Below are 21,398 nucleotides of genomic sequence, written 5' to 3'. Positions count from 1 at the left end.
GTGTAGTATATAATTATTGTATGAATGAGCTATTAGATTGGCTAAAGATGAATTAGAGTTAGGGCCTGTTTGGCACAGCTCCAGCTCCAGCTCCACCCCTCCTGGAGCTGGAGCTCAGCCAAACAGTTTCAGCTCCACCAAAATTGAGAGTGGAGTTGGGTGGAGCTCTCTCACAAAATGTACTAGAGTTGTGGAGCTGGGTTTAGGCAGCTCCACAACTCCACTCCAGACTCAACTCCTGGAGTTATATTTAGGAGTTGGAGCTGTACCAAACAGGCCCTTAATAGTTGGCACTTAGAAGTCTAACCACTCCAGTTTATAACTCAGCGTTAATGAATATTTAAGCAACCCAAATAGTACAAGTGGACATCGCCATCATTAATTAATCTACATCAAAAAGAAAACGACTTCCCTAATTACCGTTCTTAATCACAGGAGCGGGGGTGGCCGAAAGCCCGAAAAGCTTTCACACAGTCAGAGACTCATCAGTCATCAGATCCACTTCCTCTCATGGCCACCCACACGCATGCGCAGTTCAAATTTGAATTCTAGCGAGATCGCCCATTACTAGTCTCCTCTACTCTACCACCCCCCGCTCCCCCACCTCGCCACCTCACTCCGTCTCCGCGCAGCCATGGCTGGCCACGGCGCCGGCGGCCGGCGAGCCTCCACCTCGAGGGCCGCTGCCCGCCGCGTGGAGGCGGAGACCAACGAGAACGACGACCTGGCCGCCGCGGCGGCGCCGTCCTCCTCCTCAGTGGTGGGTGGCCCCGCCGCGCTGCCGTTCATGCTGCCGCCGAGGTCGCCGCTCGCGGCCATCGCGGACCCGGGTAGGAACCCCCGGTCAGCGCCGGTCACGCCCAAGTCGCTGGCCGGCACGCCCCGGGCCGCCGCCTGCGCCGCGGGGTCTGGGGTTAGGGATCGGACTTCCTCGATTGGGACGTCGTCGAGGAGGGTGTTCGATCTCAGGGACCTCGCCGCCGCCGAGGTGCCCGCGGAGGTGCCGCACTTCGAGCTCGATGAGGACCCTGCGTTCTGGAAGGATCGCAATGTGCAGGTTGGTCGATTGTTTGCAGTAATAATTCGGAAAATCACAACCATTCTATGCGCTATTGGATTAGCAACCATCAGAATAACGAAATCCAGTGTTGGTAGATTGTCAATTTTGCACGCACGATAGCAAAGATTTCTGAAGCTAAGAATGCTTAAATGTGGCGTAATTTCTTCAGGTGTTGATACGGATAAGGCCCATCAATGCAGCCGAGAGCACCGCGAACGGTCAGAGAAGATGCCTGGTACAGGATAGCTCAAAGACATTGAGCTGGACAGGGCATCCGGATACAATGTTCACGTTTGACCATGTTGCATGTGAAACAATATCACAGGTTTGCAGAGTACTACTGCCACTGCTATTGATTACTTTGCAAGGACGGTCTTAGCCTAATCAATGTTCTGTATAATTGTTCTAGGAGAAGTTATTCGGGGTTGTTGGTCTTCCAATGGTGGAGAACTGCATGTCTGGATACAATGGCTGTTTGTTTGCCTATGGACAGGTAATATTATGTTGTACTATGTTTTTTTTCGGTGTCAGAAATAGGGATTTGTCTGATGTATATGCATGGTTCTCCTATTGTTTTTATAGACAGGAAGTGGGAAAACATACACGATGATGGGAGAGCTTAGTAAGCTGGACAATGAACTCAGCAAAGACTCTGGTTTGACACCTCGCATTTTTGAGTATCTTTTTGCTCGGATAAAAGAGGTAAGCTTAATACTTATAATTGTTGTTTATACTTAATAGATATTAATTATTAAGAAAAAAACAAAATGCTATGTTTCTTGAAGGAAGAGGAGAGACGGAGAGAGGACAAACTGAAATATATCTGCAAATGCTCCTTTCTGGAGATATATAATGAACAGATAACCGATCTACTTGAACCATCATCAACCAATCTTCAGGTAGTTTGCCTACTAGTTTCCATTTGAGGATTGCTTCATACTGTACTAACTTAATGTGGAAACTAACATAGATATTGCCTCTGTAGATCCGCGAAGATATAAAGAAAGGTGTATATGTTGAGAACCTAATGGAATGTTATGTGTCATCTGTTAAAGATGTTATGATGTTATTGTTACAGGTGATATAATCTTATCTTCATTTTACGTTCCATTGTCTGAATATCTGAGGTACTATAATTGTTATATGATGAAATACTTTAGTGAAGCTCCTAAATTGTTCTTTTAGGGGGTGGCAAATAGGAAAATGGCAGCAACAAATATGAATAGTGAGAGCAGCCGTTCACACAGTGTCTTCACTTGTGTCATTGAGAGCCGCTGGGAAAGAGATTCAATGACACACCTCCGCTTTGGGAGGTTAAATTTGGTTGATCTTGCTGGTTCTGAGAGGTGAATTACAGAGTCTAGCTAAAAAGCTTTTTCTTGTCTTCACAAATACTGACTGAATTGAAACTAGGCAGAAAAGCTCAGGAGCTGAAGGGGAACGTTTGAAAGAAGCTGCAAACATTAATAGATCATTGTCAACTCTTGGGTAATTTCTTCTCAGCCTCTCAAACAGCACTCCATTTTTTTTCTCGAAAACGCAAGACACAACATTCCATTTGCTGGACGTTTTGGAGCAATCCTTTTTTATACATATTGAAGGAAATTAACCGTGTTTGCATACCAATCAGTTTTCAAAATGCTATCATTTAGCAAGTCTAACTAGATTCTCATACTAGAACACCCATGTCAGTTTTCAAAACACTATCATTTAGCAAGTCTGACTAGAGTCTCATACTAGAACACCCATGAAGATGGTGTTTAAAATGAGACCACCAAATAGCTCACTTTGTCCATGTTAAAGTGGATAACTTTTGTTATGTTTTCCATTTTATGAAGCCTGCTACATTTATGGCTAAGTGAAAAAAAAACCATGAATATGTGTTCTATTGGTTTCCTTATTCAAAGTGAAGTGCAATTGGCTTCATGGAAGTTTATTATGTCTACTAGCCTGTACTGTAATGTTCTTTACTATACCAGGATGTACATATATTTGAGTGCTAGGAATGAATGCTTTTGTATAATGAAAATATTGTAGTGTAAGAAGCATGAGTTGCTGTACCATTTCAGGCTTGTTATAATGACACTGGTGGATGTTGCGAATGGGAAAAACCGGCATGTTCCCTACAGAGATTCAAGGCTTACATTTCTACTTCAGGTTAAAATAGAAAGACAATATTAGACTGCTGAAATATTTTTTCCATCACTTGTCTTCAATTGTTCTTTTCGCTCACTGACTTGTGCCTTTTTAACTAGGATTCCCTAGGAGGGAACTCTAAAACAACAATTGTTGCCAACGTCAGCCCATCTATTTGGTACCCATGTTCTATATATTCATTTGTAGCATTCAGTTTGTTTGGTATATTCTTGATAGTACCCTTAACTCGTTTATGAATTATTCTTGCAGTTCCTCCAGTGAGACATTGAGTACCTTGAAGTTTGCTCAACGTGCTAAACTTATCCAAAATAATGTAATACTATTTAGTATTTTAAGAATGCCAGAGTTTGCTAAGATAGGAGGAATTCTCTTGTTGACATTCGGATCTTCATCTATTTATGCTAGGCCAAAGTAAATGAAGATGCTTCAGGAGATGTTATGTCTCTACAAAGGCAGATAGAAGATTTGAAGGTAATGCTTTTATAGCAAAGTCTCTCTGTTGGATTTTTAAGGCATTTTTAATTGAATTAATTGTTTACTTCTTACAGGATCAGTTAACATGCTTGAAGAAGCAACAAAATATGCCTGGATCACCTAGCTTTAAACTTCTAAAATCAGGCTATGGTAATGAATTCAATAGTTTGCATGGGGTAGATGATCAGTCAGCCTGTGATTTGGAACTCCTAAAGCAAAAGGTCACATGACATGTTTTTACTTTACTGGTTTTTAACCATGATGTACGATGTATTACTTGTAACCAATTACTCATATATCTAATAGCAGGTTATCCATCTGGAGGATGTTTTGGTAGGGAGCCTTAGGAGAGAAAAATCAGCAGAAACAGAAATAAGGAAGCTGGAATGTGAAATAAAGAGTTTGAACCGTTTGGTAATACTATATTCTGTTATAGATAACCCTTGAAAAGAGCTATTGATTACTCTTATATTCCCTATATATATATATGCTGTAGCAGTGTTATGCCTTTTCAAAATTGGGAGATGCGAGTTATATGTTCTTCTTTTTCAGGTCAACCTGATGGAATCTGATACACGACACTTGAGAACGACGGTTAAACTTCGTGATGAAAAAATAAGAAGATTGGAATTATTAGCTGATAACCAGATATCATCTGATGGCTATCTGATGGATGAAAATGCTGCAATGTTCCAAGAGATTCAGCTACTGCAAGAACAAATCAATGATAATTCTCAATTAACTCAGTTTGCTTTGGAAAACAAGAGATTAATTGAGCAAGTTAGAATGTAATATCCCAGTCATGCTGTTTCATAGCACTAATGATTTTAGTTTGTAGATAGAACACTTCACACAACAAGTCATAAACTTTGTGAACTTGAATGAACTACTTATAGCTTCTTGTACTAACCTCATATACAGGCTTGAGAAGTTCAGCAAGCAAGGGGAGCGAGAAATGTTATTAACAGAGATATCCCTTTTGCGTAATCATGTATATCCATCCTTCCTGATTTTTTTGATTAAAGTAAATCCATAGTACATAGCCTCTTTATTACTTTTTGGGTCTCATTTGCTACTCTCCTCTCATCATCTATGTGCAGTTCCTTCATATTCTTGAGCAGAAGTATGCAAGACCCCCTAAAAATATGGAAGCTCAGGTGTGTTCTTATCTGGATATCATTTTATTTATGAAAACAGTTATCTGATGGGGATGATTTTCTTTTGCGCTTCATCAAAGTGTAATGAGGAACAACCTGAATTATCTTTAGTGATTGATCTGGGACATTATGCATTTAGGGTGATGTGACTATCAAGGAGCTGGAGACCTGCAGGAAAGAATTGGATGCATGCTTAGAAAATAATGTTCTGCTAGCACGGTAAGCATTTATTCACTCTAATACTATAATCTGAACGAGCATTTACATTTACAAATTCAACAATTTCATTAAAGAAAAAGAAGTGCTCCAGAAGATGGGAATGATTCAATACTTCCACTGTGACAAAGAAAATGAAGCAGAAATATTCCATGACACTTACATTTTTTCTAATAAACTTGTCAAGTCTAAATTCCTTAAAATTCTTAATCTTTGAAGTCTACATTCCCATCTCCTCTGGAAGCTGCAACTCAATCCCACTGATCTAGGTTGCAAGCGCCCAGTGTAAACACTTATCTTCTTGAAACCAGATAAGACCTAAGTATTTCACTGATAATAAGAAACTTTGCACTGTACGTATGAAAAATAATATTCATTCCAATTCTTATTGTAAAAGAAACTTTCACATTGTGCTCTGATTATTTTCTCTTGATCTATCTAAATTTCTTAAATACCATGAACTGCTTTTTAGGTTAACTGTTGCACACGATATGGCTGCTATTTTTTAAAGGTTGGTAATTGGTTATGCATGCTGTTTTCGCAGTGAAGTAAATAAACTGCGCTGTGAACTGAAGCAGTACCAGAAGTGTGGTACAGGTCAAGTACGTACGGTATTTTCCCAGCCTTAATTCATTGTGCGTTTGTTCTGGTCAGAATTACATTCAGCTTGGATGCTCATTATCATTCAGGTTGCTCCTGAGGTCGTGGAGAGCTCTGTGATACCAGGGATCAATCAGAAGCAACATGTGAGATGTTATTTATAGTCATATCCTACAACTATGATTCACACTTGTTTTTTAGGGGAAAAAAACTATGATTCCAGTTACACACATAATTTACATATTTTTTACTTCATATCAGGATCAAGCAGGATGGTGTGGTTCATATTTGGCTTCAATTGATGTTGAAAGGCAATTCGTGGATGTTGGGATCACAACTGATATTACTGAATCACTTGAACTCACTCCACCTTCAGAAATTTATAGTGAAAACCAGGACTCTCCTTCTCGTTTGCATTTCTCTGATCCGGAGATATGTGATTTGAAGAACTCTACAAAAGTGCTAGAGTACAATTCTTCACGCAATCTACTTGACAAAGGCATTATTTTGAGTGGACAATTGGAGAATGAATGTGGATTAAATTCTGTACAAAATGATGAAATAAGTCTAGTAAAAGAAAATGCTGAGAAGATGTATGGTCATGACGAGATCTCAGTGTATCGTCAAAATGAAATACTGCATTCAAGTGAACAATTATTACAGGACGAATTGACACATATTAAAAGCTTAAATGAAGGTCTCAAAGAGAAGCTAATTATTATGGCTGAAGAAAGTACCAAGCTTTCAGAGATTATTGTTGCTAAAGATGTAGAAATTGCAACTTTGTCAGAAGAATGGGAGTCTGCAATTGTTGATCTGACAAGCTTCTTGACAGATGGTTGCAGTTCTTTAGATGATGCATATCAGAATATTGATAATATGATTAGCTCTTTTCCTTACAACAATCATTCCGTCAGTGAACATGTGGAGAAGGCTATGAAAGTTAGTATCGAGAAGGAAAAAATAATTTCTAGGCTTCAAATTGAGCTACAAGCTGCACAGAGAATGGGCAGGGAGGTGAAAGAAAAGTTGCACATTCTAAGAGGTGCTACTCTTGCTATAACTGAAGCTCAGCTGTTGGATAATGATGAATCCCAGGAAGCACTAAAACTATTAGATTTAATGCGTCAAAAAGATTGCACAGTACAAGAACTGAATGACAATGTGAAACAGAAGAGTTGCTTATTTGCAGAAGCAACAGAAGGGTATTCTCGTCATGAGTGTCACTTACCAGATAATGTGGGTACTGTAGCTGAAATAAGTCACAACCGAGATGGATCTGAAGTGAATCAAGCTAACACACACTACCAGGTATGCACCGAGTTTCTTACATGAGTAAAGTAGGAGATAGTGTTTGTTTACACAAATTCATGTATTTTAGGAGAAAGAAAATGTTAACAGTAGGATTTCCTTGAGTAAGACTACTTTGATCTTCCGATGGATATAACCATTCTTGAACATACTGGGCCCATTATCTGACTTCCTGCTTGCTCTCATGGTCCCCTTAACTGCTAACCACTTCTCAAGTAGATGTTATTTGGACATTCCATTTTACATTCTATCGGAAAAGATGAGGAAAAACTGAAATTACGATTAACAGTCACCTTCTGTAATGGTATTAATGCTTGTCTTTATTATTTTCATAAACTTTGTTCCTTAAATATATTATAATAGATGAACCAAGGTAATTGAATTATCTAGGGCCATGTACAGCAAGGATTATGCATTTATGCTTAACTGACATGTGCTTTATAGTGGTTGCAATAATTCTTGCCAGACACATTCATAATATGTTAAGTTATTTGTCAAACTTCTCACATAAAAATTGGTACAATTTTCTCAGATTTCTCAATCTGTAAAAGATGTTCTATCTTGGATACCATCTATCTTTCTATCAAGATATTAGCATAATATTGCATGAAACATGAGAGTGGCCTCTTTTTGTGAAATGCTATGTTCGTGCAAACATAATGACTTTCTTTTTACGTTCCACTCGATGTTCTTCCTTATGAATTAAAAACAATCTTATTAATAATGTACAATCTAATTGTTCAAATACCGTACAGGCAAAGCTTGAAGATGTGTTGCATCTTGTTGAAGACAAGTCAAATAAGGTTCTGGCCTTATTTTCAAATTTTGAGGAAGCTCAAGAAACCATGGAAGAAGCTGAAACTATGCTCTCATCTCTGTTGAAGGCCAATGAGGAGCTAAAACTTGAAAAAGACAGTTGCAGGCAAGCAGTGGAATTGTTGTTTGCTGAGAGAACTTCTTTGATCAATGATTTGCAGGAGCTTGAAGCGTCAAATTCATTTACAGCACAGAGGTATGACAAATTGCATGAACAGGTAAATGGATGTGTAGCAGAGATGACAAACCTTGCTACTATAATTAAAGAATCTTTTCATCAAGTACAAAGAGTTACTACAGTAGAACTATTTGCATTCTGCTCGGAGGTTATCAGTTTTGGCCAGGACTTGAGGAAATGGATATATGAATCAAGGTCTTATCTTGTTAACATGGGAGCACTTCTAGAAGAACAAGGCAATTCTTATGCTGAGCAGAACCGGCGCACTAATTCAAGTACTTATGCGGGAGTATCTCAACAAGTTGAGTCATGTTCACGTCAGTTGGGTGGTATGAATGGTGATATTTTTCCAGGAACATATATGGTCGTAGATGGAAAGGAAAAGGCATCTGTGCATGTAGTTCCCTTTGGCAGTAATGCAGAACTGGAAGATACCAATGTCGAAAGGACATTTGATATGGATTATGCATCCCTAAGAAGAGAGTTTGACAGGAAAAGTGATGTTGCAGAAGGATTATCTTTTGATCTTAAACTACTGCAAGAGTCTACATCACAAGCGAAGGACATGAAAGACAAAGCTGATGAAATATCAGATGCCCTTGTCAGTGTTCAAAGAGAACTTGAAAAGAAAACTTCTGCAATGGAAAGCATACTGAAACAACAAAAGGTGCTAGAGGAAGAGCTGGCTGAAAATGGAGCTGCACTCCTAATCTTAAGGTCTGAGTTAGAACATTCTGAAAGTTTGTCATCAGAGTTGTTCAAGGAAAACAACAATCTCAAAGTGATGTTGGAAGAGGAAGCTATGATGATTAGTGAAACAAAAGCAATGCTGGAAGACAAATCTAAGGTCATCGAGGGATTGGAGCACGAAATACTATTGCTTAATTCTTCTGAAGAGGGACGCTTGATGTCACAAATCAAAGAGTTAAATGATAATCTTAAAATTATAAGTATTGACAAAGGAAATCTCGAAGAAGAAATACTCAAGTTAACTGACAAGCTTGAAATGGCTGTGGCTTTAGCTGAGGAGAATGAAGCTGCTTCTATTGAAGCTCGTCAAGTAAGTATTACTAATGCCCTTTGTTCTTGATCCTAATTTAGATAAAATTAATTTGTCTTGCTTTTGTAGGCTGCAGAGATAAGTAAGGTATATGCTGAGGAGAAAGAGGAAGAGGTTAGGATTCTTGAACGTTCTGTGGAAGAACTTGAATCTACTATAACAGTTCTGGAGGAAGAAGTAAGCTGTTCAATACTCTGCTTTCTTTGGTGTTTTCTCTTCTTCACTAGGCTCTCTCTTTTGATGACTAGTCAGTTAGGCCTTCTATTGTTTGCTAAGTTAAATCTTCCTTTGGATATTGAGTAAAAAAATCGAGTTTCTAATAAATGGGTACCAGAAAAGGACATGGATAACAGTAATATCAGATAGCACATCAAAGAGGAAAGTTATGCTAGATAGCCTGGAATTCAACATCTCCATTGTAACTATGTAAAGGCTAATTCATGTGAATACATAGTTCGCCAGGTTTTAATGGAAATTATACATAGCACATCACATATTCTCTGTTTAACTGAAGGTATGCAACCTTAAAGAGGAAGTGAGGAGCTATCAAATATATAAAAAATCTGAAGCTGAACAAGCTCAAGAGATGTTCATTGTAGATAGCACATCAAAATGTGATGCTACAGAGCAATTGTGTCCAGGGAGATGCCAATTAGAAAAGTGAGAATTCTCTTCATCTGATTTTTTTATGAGACTGCCATCGTATCCTATTTTCAATTGTTTGTCAATTTTTACTCTTATGGTAGGAGGTTGAAAGCGGAGATTATTGCACATCAGGATGCTAGAAGAAAGATTGAATGTCTCACAATGGAAGCTAGTTGTAAAGATGAGGAGGTATATGCTTTAAATGTGGCACACCATTACTTTAGTTATGTCTATAAAAGGTATTCAAATACCTTCTCTTTTGTGTACATAGGTAAGGCAATACAAAGAGCACATAGCTGAGTTGGTCCTGCATTCAGAAGCACAGTCTTTGCTGTTTCAGGAGAAGGTATGAAACCTTCAACTGTTAGTATTGTCAATTTCATTATTTCTGTATTTCGTCAGAAATGCTTATAATTTGGGCTTTACAGTATCAGGAAATGGAGCACATGATTTCTAAACAGAAGTTTGGTCTACATGAATCTAATTCTGATACTGGCCATACCAAATTCGAAAAGCCTTCAGGACGGACTAGAGGATCTGGTTCACCTTTCCGATGCATATCTAGCATTGTTCAACAGATGAACTCTGAAAAGGATCAAGAAATCTCAGTGGCACGCCAGAGAATTGAAGAACTAGAAGGATTGGTTTGTAATAAACAGAAAGAGGTGACTTTATTGTACTTCAGGCCAATTGAATAACTAGAATTTTGTGACTGAAATTGGATAGAATAAGCAAATAACATTTTGATTAAATTCTAGAAATAGCCATTTCGGTAAAGATTATCTGGGGATCTTTTTTTTAAAAAAAAATGCCTGGGAAACAATGGAAAATAACTGTCTTTTATTCCTTCTCCTATAAAGTATTACAATTCATTACCCTGTGTTAAAAGAAGTACTCCGTACCTTATATCAGCTGCTTATATTTTCTCGTTCTTCATAGATCTGCATGCTAACATCAAGACTGGCCGCCGTTGATAGCATGACACATGATATTATAAGGGAGTTACTTGGTGTCAAATTAGACATGACAAACTATGCTGTAAGTTGCAGTAGTATATTAGTATCTACACACAGTATTAGGTCTTATTGTCAACCAGTTCACTGATATAGTGATATGTGATTTCTTCTTCTATACACAGAACATGCTTGATCAGGAAGAGTTGCAGAAATTGCTAATGGCTTCCCAGCAACAAATTGAACAGTCAAAGGCAAAGGTAGGCCACTATCAAATTCTTATTTTACACTTCTGATTTTTCTGGATCATTTAATAAGACAGAATTTCCTATCATCATGTGCTTTGTCAATCTAGGATGTGGAACTTGACATGCTAAAAGAACAATTTGATCATCTCATTCAAGAAAGAGACAGGTGATTCATATGTTTCCTGAAGGGATTTATGTTTACAGCACGATGAGCATTTCATTTCTTGGTCTTTCTTTGTCATTTGATACTGTTTATCAATTAAATTATTGAAACCATGCTTACACCATGTTGGATACTGTTTCCTTATAGCTTGTTTGATGATATGGACCAAAGAAAGGCGGACTTGTTGGAGAGCCAACTGCTCATAGAACAGCTTGAGCAACGGGAGCAAATGCTTGAAGCCCAGAACGGAATTTTACAGGTTGAGATAATATCTGCAACTATTTTTTTTTCACACATTATATCTGCAACAATCACACACCATCACACAAATAGCATTCTGCTATTGGACTATTAAATACCTGATTACATTCATATTAAACCGTTATTCTCTGTTATTGTAGATGGAGAAAGATAACCTTCAACAGAGGATCATGGAAATGGACGAGGAAATCCAATTGCTAGTTGGCTCAAATCAAGCGATTGCTGAGACAACGTTCCAAATGGTGAAACAACTTTCAACCATGGCAACCATTTCCATTATTACAAATACTATCATTTTGTTCTTACAAAATCACTTCAACAGGGGAGCAACCATCGTTCCGCCAACAGTGAATTCAGCAGGAGGCTGGCTCAATCGGATATGCTTCTCTCCCACGCGAGACATGAGCATTCACGCTTGCAAGCTGCTAAAAGCTCCAGGACGCGTCGTGGTAGTCATCAATGAAGGCTGGAGCGGAACATGAATCAGATCAGACACTTCTTGTGTCTGCAGCACCACCTCTCTGACGCTACAGGCCTACTTTTTTCTGAAGATGTAGGGTTAAAAATGGTGATGACTGCAAGAAACATTGTATATGAGGTACATCCATCCAGTGTATTTATGATTTGTGCAGATTTCCGTCGTATGTACAGTACTACCGTACATGGTAGCAACGGCTTATTGAAACTTTTCTCCAACGAGTGAGTCATTGAGGGGGTGTTTGGCCCCTTTCACAGAACCATAAGTCTCTAGGGGAGGGAATTATACTTTTATGAGAGAGACCAAAGTTTAATCCTTCCTTCCCAAACACCACCTGAGATGGTTGTTCGTAGCTCTTGGTTGCTTGATCTGTCCTGCACACTAGTGCGTACTATTCTATTATTTAATGTTCTTCATCGTTACATTGTTAGTTACTTACTACTTTCATCCCAAAACATAGACAAGGTATGCCTTTTTTTGGGAGATATAGACCTAGAAATTATTATATTTTCCTCCGATGCAGCCCACGGAGACAAGGTATGCCTTTTTTTTCCTTTTCTTTTCTTTCGTTTGTTTTTGTAATCCTTATACTCTACTACTACATCTAATTACTTTTTCTTTTGTAGTTTTACGTATTTATGCCTTTCAATGTATTCAAAAGACAAGAATAATTGACTTACAGTTTTGCAAAAACAAATCCAACTATTTGCAAATAAGAAATACTCCCACTATCTCAAAATAAACCAATCTTAAATAGAATGTGTAATTTTCTAGCATGTTCATATTCATTATAATATGAAATATTTCATTCCATTATAGATTCATTTATTTTGAGACGTATTAAGTATTCAACAGGGAGTATACTAATTAGGTACACGGGACTATATATATATTGGTGCATATACATCTCTTTAGGTGCACGGGACTGCATATTTATTGAACGAAAATAAAGCGGTGCATACATACATTGTTTCACACACAGAGTCGGAAAGAGATAAATTGTTTCACACACATATATCTCTTACCATGCATGCATATCGATTAATTATCAAAGAGCAAGTTAACGTATATATATGTAATCAGATGTAGCATTCGTAGAGCTTGATGTCCATCAGCAGCCTGAAGTAGGTGAATCCCTCGACGGCGTCGGCGCGGAGCGTGGCGACGCCACGGGACATGAAGAAGTCGCCGGTGCCTCCCACCACGGAGATGTCCCTCGTCGCGGTGCTGGGGTCGGCGTGTTAGATAGATCTCCCTCCCCTTGAGCCCAACGGCTCAAGGGGGCCTTGACCGCGCCCTGATCGGGGGCGCCTAGCCCAATGGCTGGTGGGCCCCCGTCACACTGCGCCATATAAAAGAGGGGTGGAGGCCGGCACGGCACAACGTACGAAGTTCACCGCCGCCGCCAACTCCACCCCACAAAACCCTAATCCGATCGAGAGGGGGCGCAGCCAGTGACGGGAAACGCCACCGCCGCGCCACGCCTCATCGCCGGGACGTCTACGACCACCACTGCCGCAGCCGTCATCACCGTCGACCTCACCGGCGCCGCATCCACGTCAAGCCGCGACGACAACGACGATGTCTGGCGCCTCTTCCTCCACGAACTCCTCAACCGGTCGGTATCTAAACCCTCTCCCTTTCATCTAGAATGTCGTTCATCAAACCCAAATAGAACCACCCGACTAGATCTAACCTAGGTGATCCTAGTGCAAAGTTCAACAATGGTATCAGAGCAACCCTAGGGCTTAGATCGGTTCGGGAAAATAAATCCAAAGAAAGAAAAGCACAAGATCCGCACGGATCAAAAGAACCAAAAACCCTAACCCTAATCTTACCTCGTCGCCGGCCGTCGTCGACGCCGGCAACGGAGGGGGGGAGGGGCAAAGAGGCGCCGCCTAGGAGCCACTCGACGGCCGCGCGCGCACCTGCACGCGCGTGCCGGCGAGGGGGCCCGCGGCGGCGCCGCCATCTCCGTCGTCGCCATCTCTCTCTCACACGGTGGGGGTTAGAGACGGTGGGGGAGCGGAGAAGAAGAGAAAAGAAAGGAGCGCCGGCCATGGCGCGGCGGCGCGAAGGTCGCCGGCGATGGCGACGCCGTCCACGCGGTCGCGTGAGAGAGAGAAGAGAAGAGAAGCTAGGGTTTTTCGGCGGCCGGCCGGGAGAGGGGGGTTTTGATCCTCCGATCTCGGCGCCCGGCCGTCCGATCGAAACCCTAGCTGATCGGACGGTCGACGCCGGCCGGGCCGAAATCGGCCCAAGAAGGCGCGCGCGGGGGGCGGTTTTCCTGGCCCAGGCCCAGGTTGCGGCTTGGGGAAAGGGGGCGCCCGCCCATGCCAAAAGGGCCGTTGGCCGCCGGCAAAAGTTCAAATTAGGTCCCTCGGGGGCCGAAAATGAATAAAAGAGAACAGTAGCAATTTTCCATTTTATTTTGTCAATTTTCATGCAAATTTCAATAGAATTTTGAATAGTTTTTTGCATGTTTTACCTCTGTTTAAATTTGAACCAACGGGAGAATTTTCACAGAGAGAGAATTACAGAGATTTTGCTACTGTTCATATGATTTTTATATAGTTTTCCGCTGCAAATAGATGTAATTGATGAAAATTAGTGTTTCTAAAATTAAATTTCGAACCAACGGGAGAATTTAATTTTAGGAACATTAAGTATGTGCTATGATGTTGTAATTTTCTGACCAACGTTGTTAATTGCAATATTATAGTTATGGTTATATGTGTTATGTCTAATTCTGCCCAACGGTGATGTAGGCTTAATGCATAATATTTTAATGTTAATTTTGTTCTCACCGCACATGATTATTTCAGGTGGCTACTCCTTGATGGGTTGCATTAAAGATATTCCGACCCTAAAAGGAGATAACTACGCAGAATGGAAAAGAAAACTCGACCTTGCTTTTATCTTGGGAGAGGTGGACTGGGTATTGACTACCCCATGTCCTATAGAACCTGCTGAACTTGTCAGAGGTGAAAATGAGTCAGATGCTGACTGGCAAAAGAGACAGAGGGACAATGCTCCTCTCGTCATGTCGTATGACATTGAACAAAAGAAATGGTCCTTAGCCAACAAGAAATGTTTGGCTGTGGTAAAGAATACGATTGAGCCTACCATATTGGGCTCGATCCCAGAGTGTGACGCTGTCTCAGAGTACCTTGAAAGAATAAAGAGTCAGTTTACTGGCTCTTCAAAGACTTATGCTACACAGCTGATCAAGCAGCTTGTGACAGAAAGGTACCATGGAGGTGGTGTTAGAGACCACATACTTAGAATGAGCAACATGGCTTACAAGTTGAAGCCAATGGATTTGGGCATAACAGATGACTTTCTGGTCCATCTGGTTATGGCCTCATTGCCAAAGTAGTTTGACAATTTTATTGTCAACTACAACATAAGTCCAGAGAAATGGAACTTTGAGAAGCTCATTGCTAATTGTGTGCAAGAGGAGGAGAGATTCAAAGAATCAAATGGTGGTTCAATAAACTATGTTAAAGATAAGAAAAAGAACCACAAGTCTCCCACCTCAAAAGGTAAACAGTCTCAGCATCTGCCTCAGCAACAACAGTTCGCTGTTGAGAAAGATCAATGTCTCCACTGCAAGAAGACAGGACACTACAAGAAAGATTGTCCTGACTTTTTGAAAATGATCATGGCAAAGAAAGGTGAGAACATTATTACATTTGTAAATGAATCTCATTATGTTGGTTACTCTAGATCCACATGGTGGATTGATTCTGGAGCAACTATTCATGCTTGTAATTGTTTAAAGGCATTCCGTTCGACGAGGACTACGCAAAGAAGAGAAAGCACCATTAGAGTTGCCAATGGAGTTGAAGAAAAAGTTGAAGCTGTTGGAGATCTTCCTCTAGAGCTCGCGAATGGCTTCATACTTTTACTTCGAGATGTCTTTTATGTTCCTTCTTTGCAAAGAAACTTAATAAGTGTATCAAAGTTGGATTTTGATGGATATGATTGCCGCTTTGGAAGTGGCAAATGTGAACTATGGCATAATAATGCATGTATTGGTCTTGCCGTGTTGCGAGACGAGCTTTATTTGTTATCTCTTTTTGAGAATGTGAATGTTGTGTCCTCGTTGACAAAAGAAAACAAGAAAAGAAAGCGAACTCCCGATGTCTCATCGAAATTATGGCAATGTCGTTTGGGCCATATTTCGAGGGGGAGAATTGAGAGACTAGTTAAGAATGAAATTCTTCCTCCATTGGAGTTCTCAGACTTAGAACAATGCATAGAATGCATTAAAGGAAAATTTGTAAAGAGCATCAAAAAGGGTGCAAAACGAAGCGCAGGAATTTTAGAGATCATTCATACAGATATTTGTGGTCCATTTCCTGTAAAAAGTGTGGATGGCTATGACTCGTTCATAACATTCACAGATGATTACTCCCGCTATGGTTATATTTATCCAATTAAAGAGCGATCAGAAGCACTGGATAAATTTAAGATATTCAAAGCTGAAGTTGAAAATCAGCTTGATATAAAGATTAAAGTAGTAAGATCTGACCGTGGGGGAGAGTACTATGGTCGACATACGCCTTATGGGCAAGTCCCTGGACCTTTTGCAAGGTTCTTGCTAGAGAATGGAATAGTAGCCCAGTATTCAACACCGGGCGAACCTCAACAGAATGGGGTAGCTGAAAGGCGCAACCGTACGCTTATGGATATGGTGCGCAGCATGATGAGCTACTCCACACTACCACTCGGTTTATGGATGGAGGCGTTAAAAACCGCCATTCATATTCTCAACAGAGTTCCAAGCAAATCGGTGCCCAAAACACCGTATGAACTATGGACAGGGAGAGTACCCTCGCTAACTCACCTCCGTGTGTGGGGGAGTCCTGCAGAGGCCAAAGTATTTAACCCAAATATTGGGAAGTTGGACCCCAAAACAGTCAGCTGCCATTTTATTGGCTATCCTGAAAGATCAAAAGGCTATCGTTTCTACTGTCCAAACAGTTATACAAAGTTTGTAGAAACGAGACACGCCGTCTTCTTGGAAGACGAAATGATTAGGGGGAGCTCGGTAGTTCGAGAAATTGATCTTGAGGAGAGGCGGGTGTCTGTACCCGCTCCGTCGACTCAGGAACCTTTCTTCTCTCTACCTGCTGATGTTGTGCCTGCAATGCCTGTCATTGAGGTACCAGCACCTGTTGTTACCCCTCCTGTGGCAACAATGAATGAGAGTGAGGAACCTGTTATACAGGATTCAACAGAAATGGTTGCCACACCAGAGGAGGAGCTACAACAGCCTCAAATAGATAATGTGCCAATACAGGAGACTCATCAAGAGCCTCAGGTACAGGATGTGCCAAATGTGCAGGCCCCTAGAAGGTCTGAAAGAGTCAGAAGATCGGCTATCCGTGATGACTATAAAGTTTATAATATAGAAGAGTCGCATATGGAGGATGATCCCACCTCATATGAAGAGGCCATGAGAAGCGCTCGCTCATCTGAATGGTTGGAAGCCATGAAAGATGAAATGAAATCAATGAAACTAAACGATGTTTGGGATTTAGAAGAAATTCTTAAAGGAGCCAAAACAGTAGGCTGTAAATGGGTCTACAAAACCAAATATGACTCCAGAGGGAATATAGAAAAGTTTAAAGCGCGACTTGTGGCAAAAGGCTTCACGCAACGAGAAGGGATTGATTACAATGAGACATTTTCTCCAGTCTCTTGTAAAGATTCCTTCAGGATTATAATGGCACTAGTGGCACATTATGATTTGGAATTACATCAGATGGATGTAAAAACGGCATTTCTAAATGGAGATTTGGAGGAAAAAGTATACATGGCGCAACCGAAAGGTTTTGTCATGAAAGGAAACGAAAATATGGGATGTCGTCTAAAGAAATCCATTTATGGATTAAAGCAAGCTTCGAGACAGTGGTACTTGAAGTTTGATGGGACAATAAAGAAATTTGGGTTTCAAGAGAATGTCGAGGACAACTGTATTTATTCAAAGTTTAAGAATGGGAGATTTATTTTCCTAATTCTGTATGTGGATGACATTCTACTGGCTAGTAGTGATGTCAGTCTACTGCAGGAAACAAAGAAATTCTTGTCCTCAAACTTTGACATGAAAGACCTCGGTGAGGCTTCATATGTTTTGGGCATAGAGATTCACCGAGATAGAACAAAGTATGCATTGGGACTTTCTCAAAAGACATATAGAAAAGGTGTTGAAGAAATTCAACATGTACAGATGCAGTGCTACACCTGCTCCTATAATGAAAGGCGAAAAGTATGGGGCATCGCAATGTCCCAGAAATCAGTATGAGCTCAATGAAATGAAAACAAAGCCATATGCATCAGCTGTAGGAAGCCTACAGTACGCGCAAGTGTGCACACGACCTGACTTGGCATTCGTTACCGGGTTACTTGGCAGATTTCAGAGTAATCCAGGCCTAGAGCACTGGAAATTGGTAAAGAAAGTCTTGCGTTATTTGCAAGGAACAAAAGGCCTCATGCTATCTTACAGAAGATCAGAATCACTCCAAATAGTGGGGTACTCAGATTCTGACTTTGCAAAAGATAATACAAAGTCAACATCGGGATACGTGTTTACCCTGGCAGGAGGAGCTATTTTATGGAAAAGCTCAAAACAGACTATCACTGCAGGGTCTACTATGTATGCCGAGTTTATAGCATGCTATGAGGCAACGGGGCAGGTGAACTGGCTAAAGAAGTTCATACCCGGTTTAAAGGTGGTTGACAGTATTGAGAAACCACTAAAGTTATACTGCGACAACGAACCCGCAGTAATGTACGCTCACAACAATCAGTCAAGTGGTGCTGCCAAACACATTGACATAAAGTACTATGTTGTGAAGGACAAAGTCCGGGATCAAACAATCAGTCTCGAGCACATTAAAACAGAAAGGATGCTCGCGGATCCGCTCACGAAAGGCCTACCACCCAACGTGTTCAAGGAACATGTAGCCGGCATGGGTTTAAGGGAAGCCTTATGAATCCTGGACTACAGGGCCCAAAAGTAAAGTATCTGTTTCTGAATAGAGTTGTGTATAGTGGCTGTCGAATCCATCGGTGATTGACCGTGACGATGAAACATGCTCTATTTACAAATCTGTGATGGAATAGAAAAAGCTAAAAGAAAAAGTGAGATCAAGGGGGAGAATGTTAGATAGATCTCCCTCCCCTTGAGCCCAACGGCTCAAGGGGGCCTTGACCGCGCCCTGATCGGGGGCGCCCAGCCCAATGGCTGGTGGGCCCCCGTCACACTGCGCCATATAAAAGAGGGGTGGAGGCCGGCACGGCACAACGTACGAAGTTCACCGCCGCCGCCAACTCCACCCCACAAAACCCTAATCCGATCGAGAGGGGGCGCAGCCAGTGACGGGAAACGCCACCGCCGCGCCACGTCTCATCGCCGGGACGTCTACGACCACCACTGCCGCAGCCGTCATCACCGTCGACCTCACCGGCGCCGCATCCACGTCAAGCCGCGACGACAACGACGATGTCCGGCGCCTCTTCCTCCACGAACTCCTCAACCGGTCGGTATCTAAACCCTCTCTCTTTCATCTAGAATGTCGTTCATCAAACCCAAATAGAACCACCCGACTAGATCTAACCTATGTGATCCTAGTGCAAAGTTCAACACGGCGCCCATGAGGCTGAGCGTGCCGCGGCGCGCCGTGGAGTTGAACACGACGGAGAAGGCGAGCCACGCGTTCAGCGTCGACGCCGCCTTGCCGTCGTAGAGGTAGAGCCCCTGCGCCCTCACCGCCGTCTCCTCCAGCGACGGCGGCAGCGCGCTCGTCCCCTCCGTCATCGGGTCGTTGAACACCACCGTCGTGCCGAAGATGGTGGTGTTCTTCGCCGCCCTCAGCAGCGCCGCCGGCGAGGCGACCACCGCCGACGTCGAGTTGGCCGTGCTGTTGCTGAAGTCGTAGAGGATGTCGTGGAAGTAGAGCCTCATCTCCTTGCACGGCTCGTCGTAGCTCCTGACGAACCTCCTGCCGCCGCCGCCGCCATGGACGACGGTCGCCGAGCTGAGGAGGAGGCCGGCGACGAGGAAGATGGCGGCGACGATCAGAGACGCCTTGGACCAAGTAGCTTGCATTGTTACTCTTGCTTGAGGTAATTAATTAATGTACCACTTGGCTTAATTGATTGATTAAGCTTGCTTTCTTGCAGCTGTTAGCCTGTGATCGATGTGGCGAGCTCGATCGAGATTTGCGTACCTATTTATAGTGATGAGAAAGGTTTTGCATGCATGCATGGATATATTATATATATTTCTTGCTGGTCCGATTCTCTGGTCCTGAACTCCTGATACTGATGTTTCATTTAATTAAGAAATTAAATGGAATATAAACTTGGCTTCTACATCAAGCCGGATGCACATAGCCATGTCCTACTGCTGATGTATACGGTACTAGGGAAAATTGCTAGAAGAGATAGCACGTCTCTTTCAAAAAAAAAACATTATAAATCTCAAGAAAGCAAAAGAGATTTGTTTAGTAGTACTCCCTCCAATGCCAGAAGAGTAATTGTTAATATTTTCGACAAGGTTAAAGTTAAACTACTAGTAACTAAAAAAATTAGTTTAAATAAACTAGAATAACACATATAGAATAATCTAAAGGTACTATAATAGAAATAAATATTTATTTATTGTATACATTATAATAGAAAATCATAGCAAAGATATGTTTTGAAAACCGTGTCATTATAAAGAAAAAGTCAAAAATTATAGAACCGGAGAGAGTATTTATTATATATTGAGATACGGGTGGCATATCTCAAATTTTACAAATATAGGGTGGCATGGTTCGAACAAACCCTATAAAGTAATACACCTTCATCTAAAATATAGTGACTATTGGTTACCAATATGAACATACTTTTATCTAAATTCGTTGCTAAATTATTATATATATTTTGAGACGGAGGTAGTAATTTCTTTTTATGTTATAACTAACACCCGATATGTTAAGAACTAACGCATATGATGTTGGAAAGCCACCAAGGTGCCAAGGTTAGTGGGCAAACCTCAAAGAAAGGAATAAGAGGCTTCTCTGACTGATTTTAACAACGGCTATTACATGTTTCCTGTGTGTTTTTATGCGGCAAGAATATTAAAATCATGGTTGGAGAAAAGATATTTGATAAATACATGGTATGGTAGAGTAGTTGCTGAAAGTACAACATCTAACAAGGACATGTTAACAAAATAGCACTATTGAAAACGAGTTGTCGTCATTGGTAGGAAAAATGAGTTGTACAGGACAAAAATAACGTGAGGTTTCTTCTTATGTGGAATAGGAAGTTGCACTGATTGTCCTGTGAAGGGGTTGCCACCAAGGTGTATTTTCCATCATATATATACTACCTCCGTCACATAATAACTATATTTCTAGAATTTAAATTTGACCCAAAAAGTTGTCATAATAGAGTATTAATTGTCCTATCAATCACTTCTCATCCAAATTTCTCTCTGTTCTACCCTCAGCCACCCTCCCACTTTTATCTATACACTATTCAATGAGGGGCATCATAGTCTTTTTTTCTCAAACCTTTATATATATATATATATATATATATATATATATATATATATAT

The 21,398-nt window shown here is 41.0% G+C and overlaps 2 protein-coding genes across 3 annotated transcripts; one reads left to right on the top strand and one right to left on the bottom strand.

The window, feature by feature from the left end:
- Positions 1-463: 463 nt before the first annotated feature.
- On the top strand, positions 464-12,207 carry LOC4344043 (kinesin-like protein KIN-12E). 2 transcript variants are annotated; one of them, NM_001422986.1, is made up of 33 exons: positions 464-1,057; positions 1,230-1,385; positions 1,470-1,553; positions 1,643-1,762; positions 1,846-1,959; positions 2,046-2,138; positions 2,246-2,406; positions 2,474-2,548; positions 3,130-3,217; positions 3,316-3,374; positions 3,467-3,530; positions 3,623-3,688; positions 3,766-3,912; positions 4,001-4,105; positions 4,244-4,479; positions 4,613-4,682; positions 4,792-4,848; positions 4,988-5,067; positions 5,609-5,675; positions 5,754-5,810; positions 5,926-6,975; positions 7,731-9,029; positions 9,099-9,206; positions 9,544-9,689; positions 9,776-9,863; positions 9,946-10,020; positions 10,103-10,339; positions 10,614-10,712; positions 10,813-10,887; positions 10,983-11,041; positions 11,186-11,297; positions 11,440-11,541; positions 11,622-12,092. In NM_001422986.1, exons 1-33 carry the CDS (start codon positions 635-637, stop codon positions 11,760-11,762), a joined length of 5,913 nt encoding a protein of 1,970 aa, NP_001409915.1. In that variant the 5' UTR covers positions 464-634; the 3' UTR covers positions 11,763-12,092. The 2 variants fall into 2 exon arrangements, with proteins under 2 accessions (NP_001409915.1, XP_015644577.1); XM_015789091.3 differs by having other exon boundaries at positions 538-1,057; positions 5,609-5,666; positions 11,622-12,207.
- A 649-nt stretch (positions 12,208-12,856) lies between these two features.
- LOC107281646 (dirigent protein 5-like) lies at positions 12,857-19,988 on the bottom strand. The gene is made up of 3 exons (XM_026027052.2): positions 19,433-19,988; positions 17,890-17,898; positions 12,857-13,004 (listed from the first exon to the last, which is right to left on the bottom strand). The coding sequence occupies exons 1-3, from the start codon at positions 19,894-19,896 to the stop codon at positions 12,857-12,859; spliced, it is 621 nt and encodes a 206-aa protein (XP_025882837.2). The 5' UTR covers positions 19,897-19,988.
- Between the last annotated feature and the right edge of the window lie 1,410 nt (positions 19,989-21,398).

Source organism: Oryza sativa, chromosome 7, assembly GCF_034140825.1.
Source record: "Oryza sativa Japonica Group chromosome 7, ASM3414082v1".
Classification (NCBI taxonomy): domain Eukaryota; kingdom Viridiplantae; phylum Streptophyta; class Magnoliopsida; order Poales; family Poaceae; genus Oryza; species Oryza sativa.
This window is presented reverse-complemented; position numbering and strand designations above follow the sequence as displayed.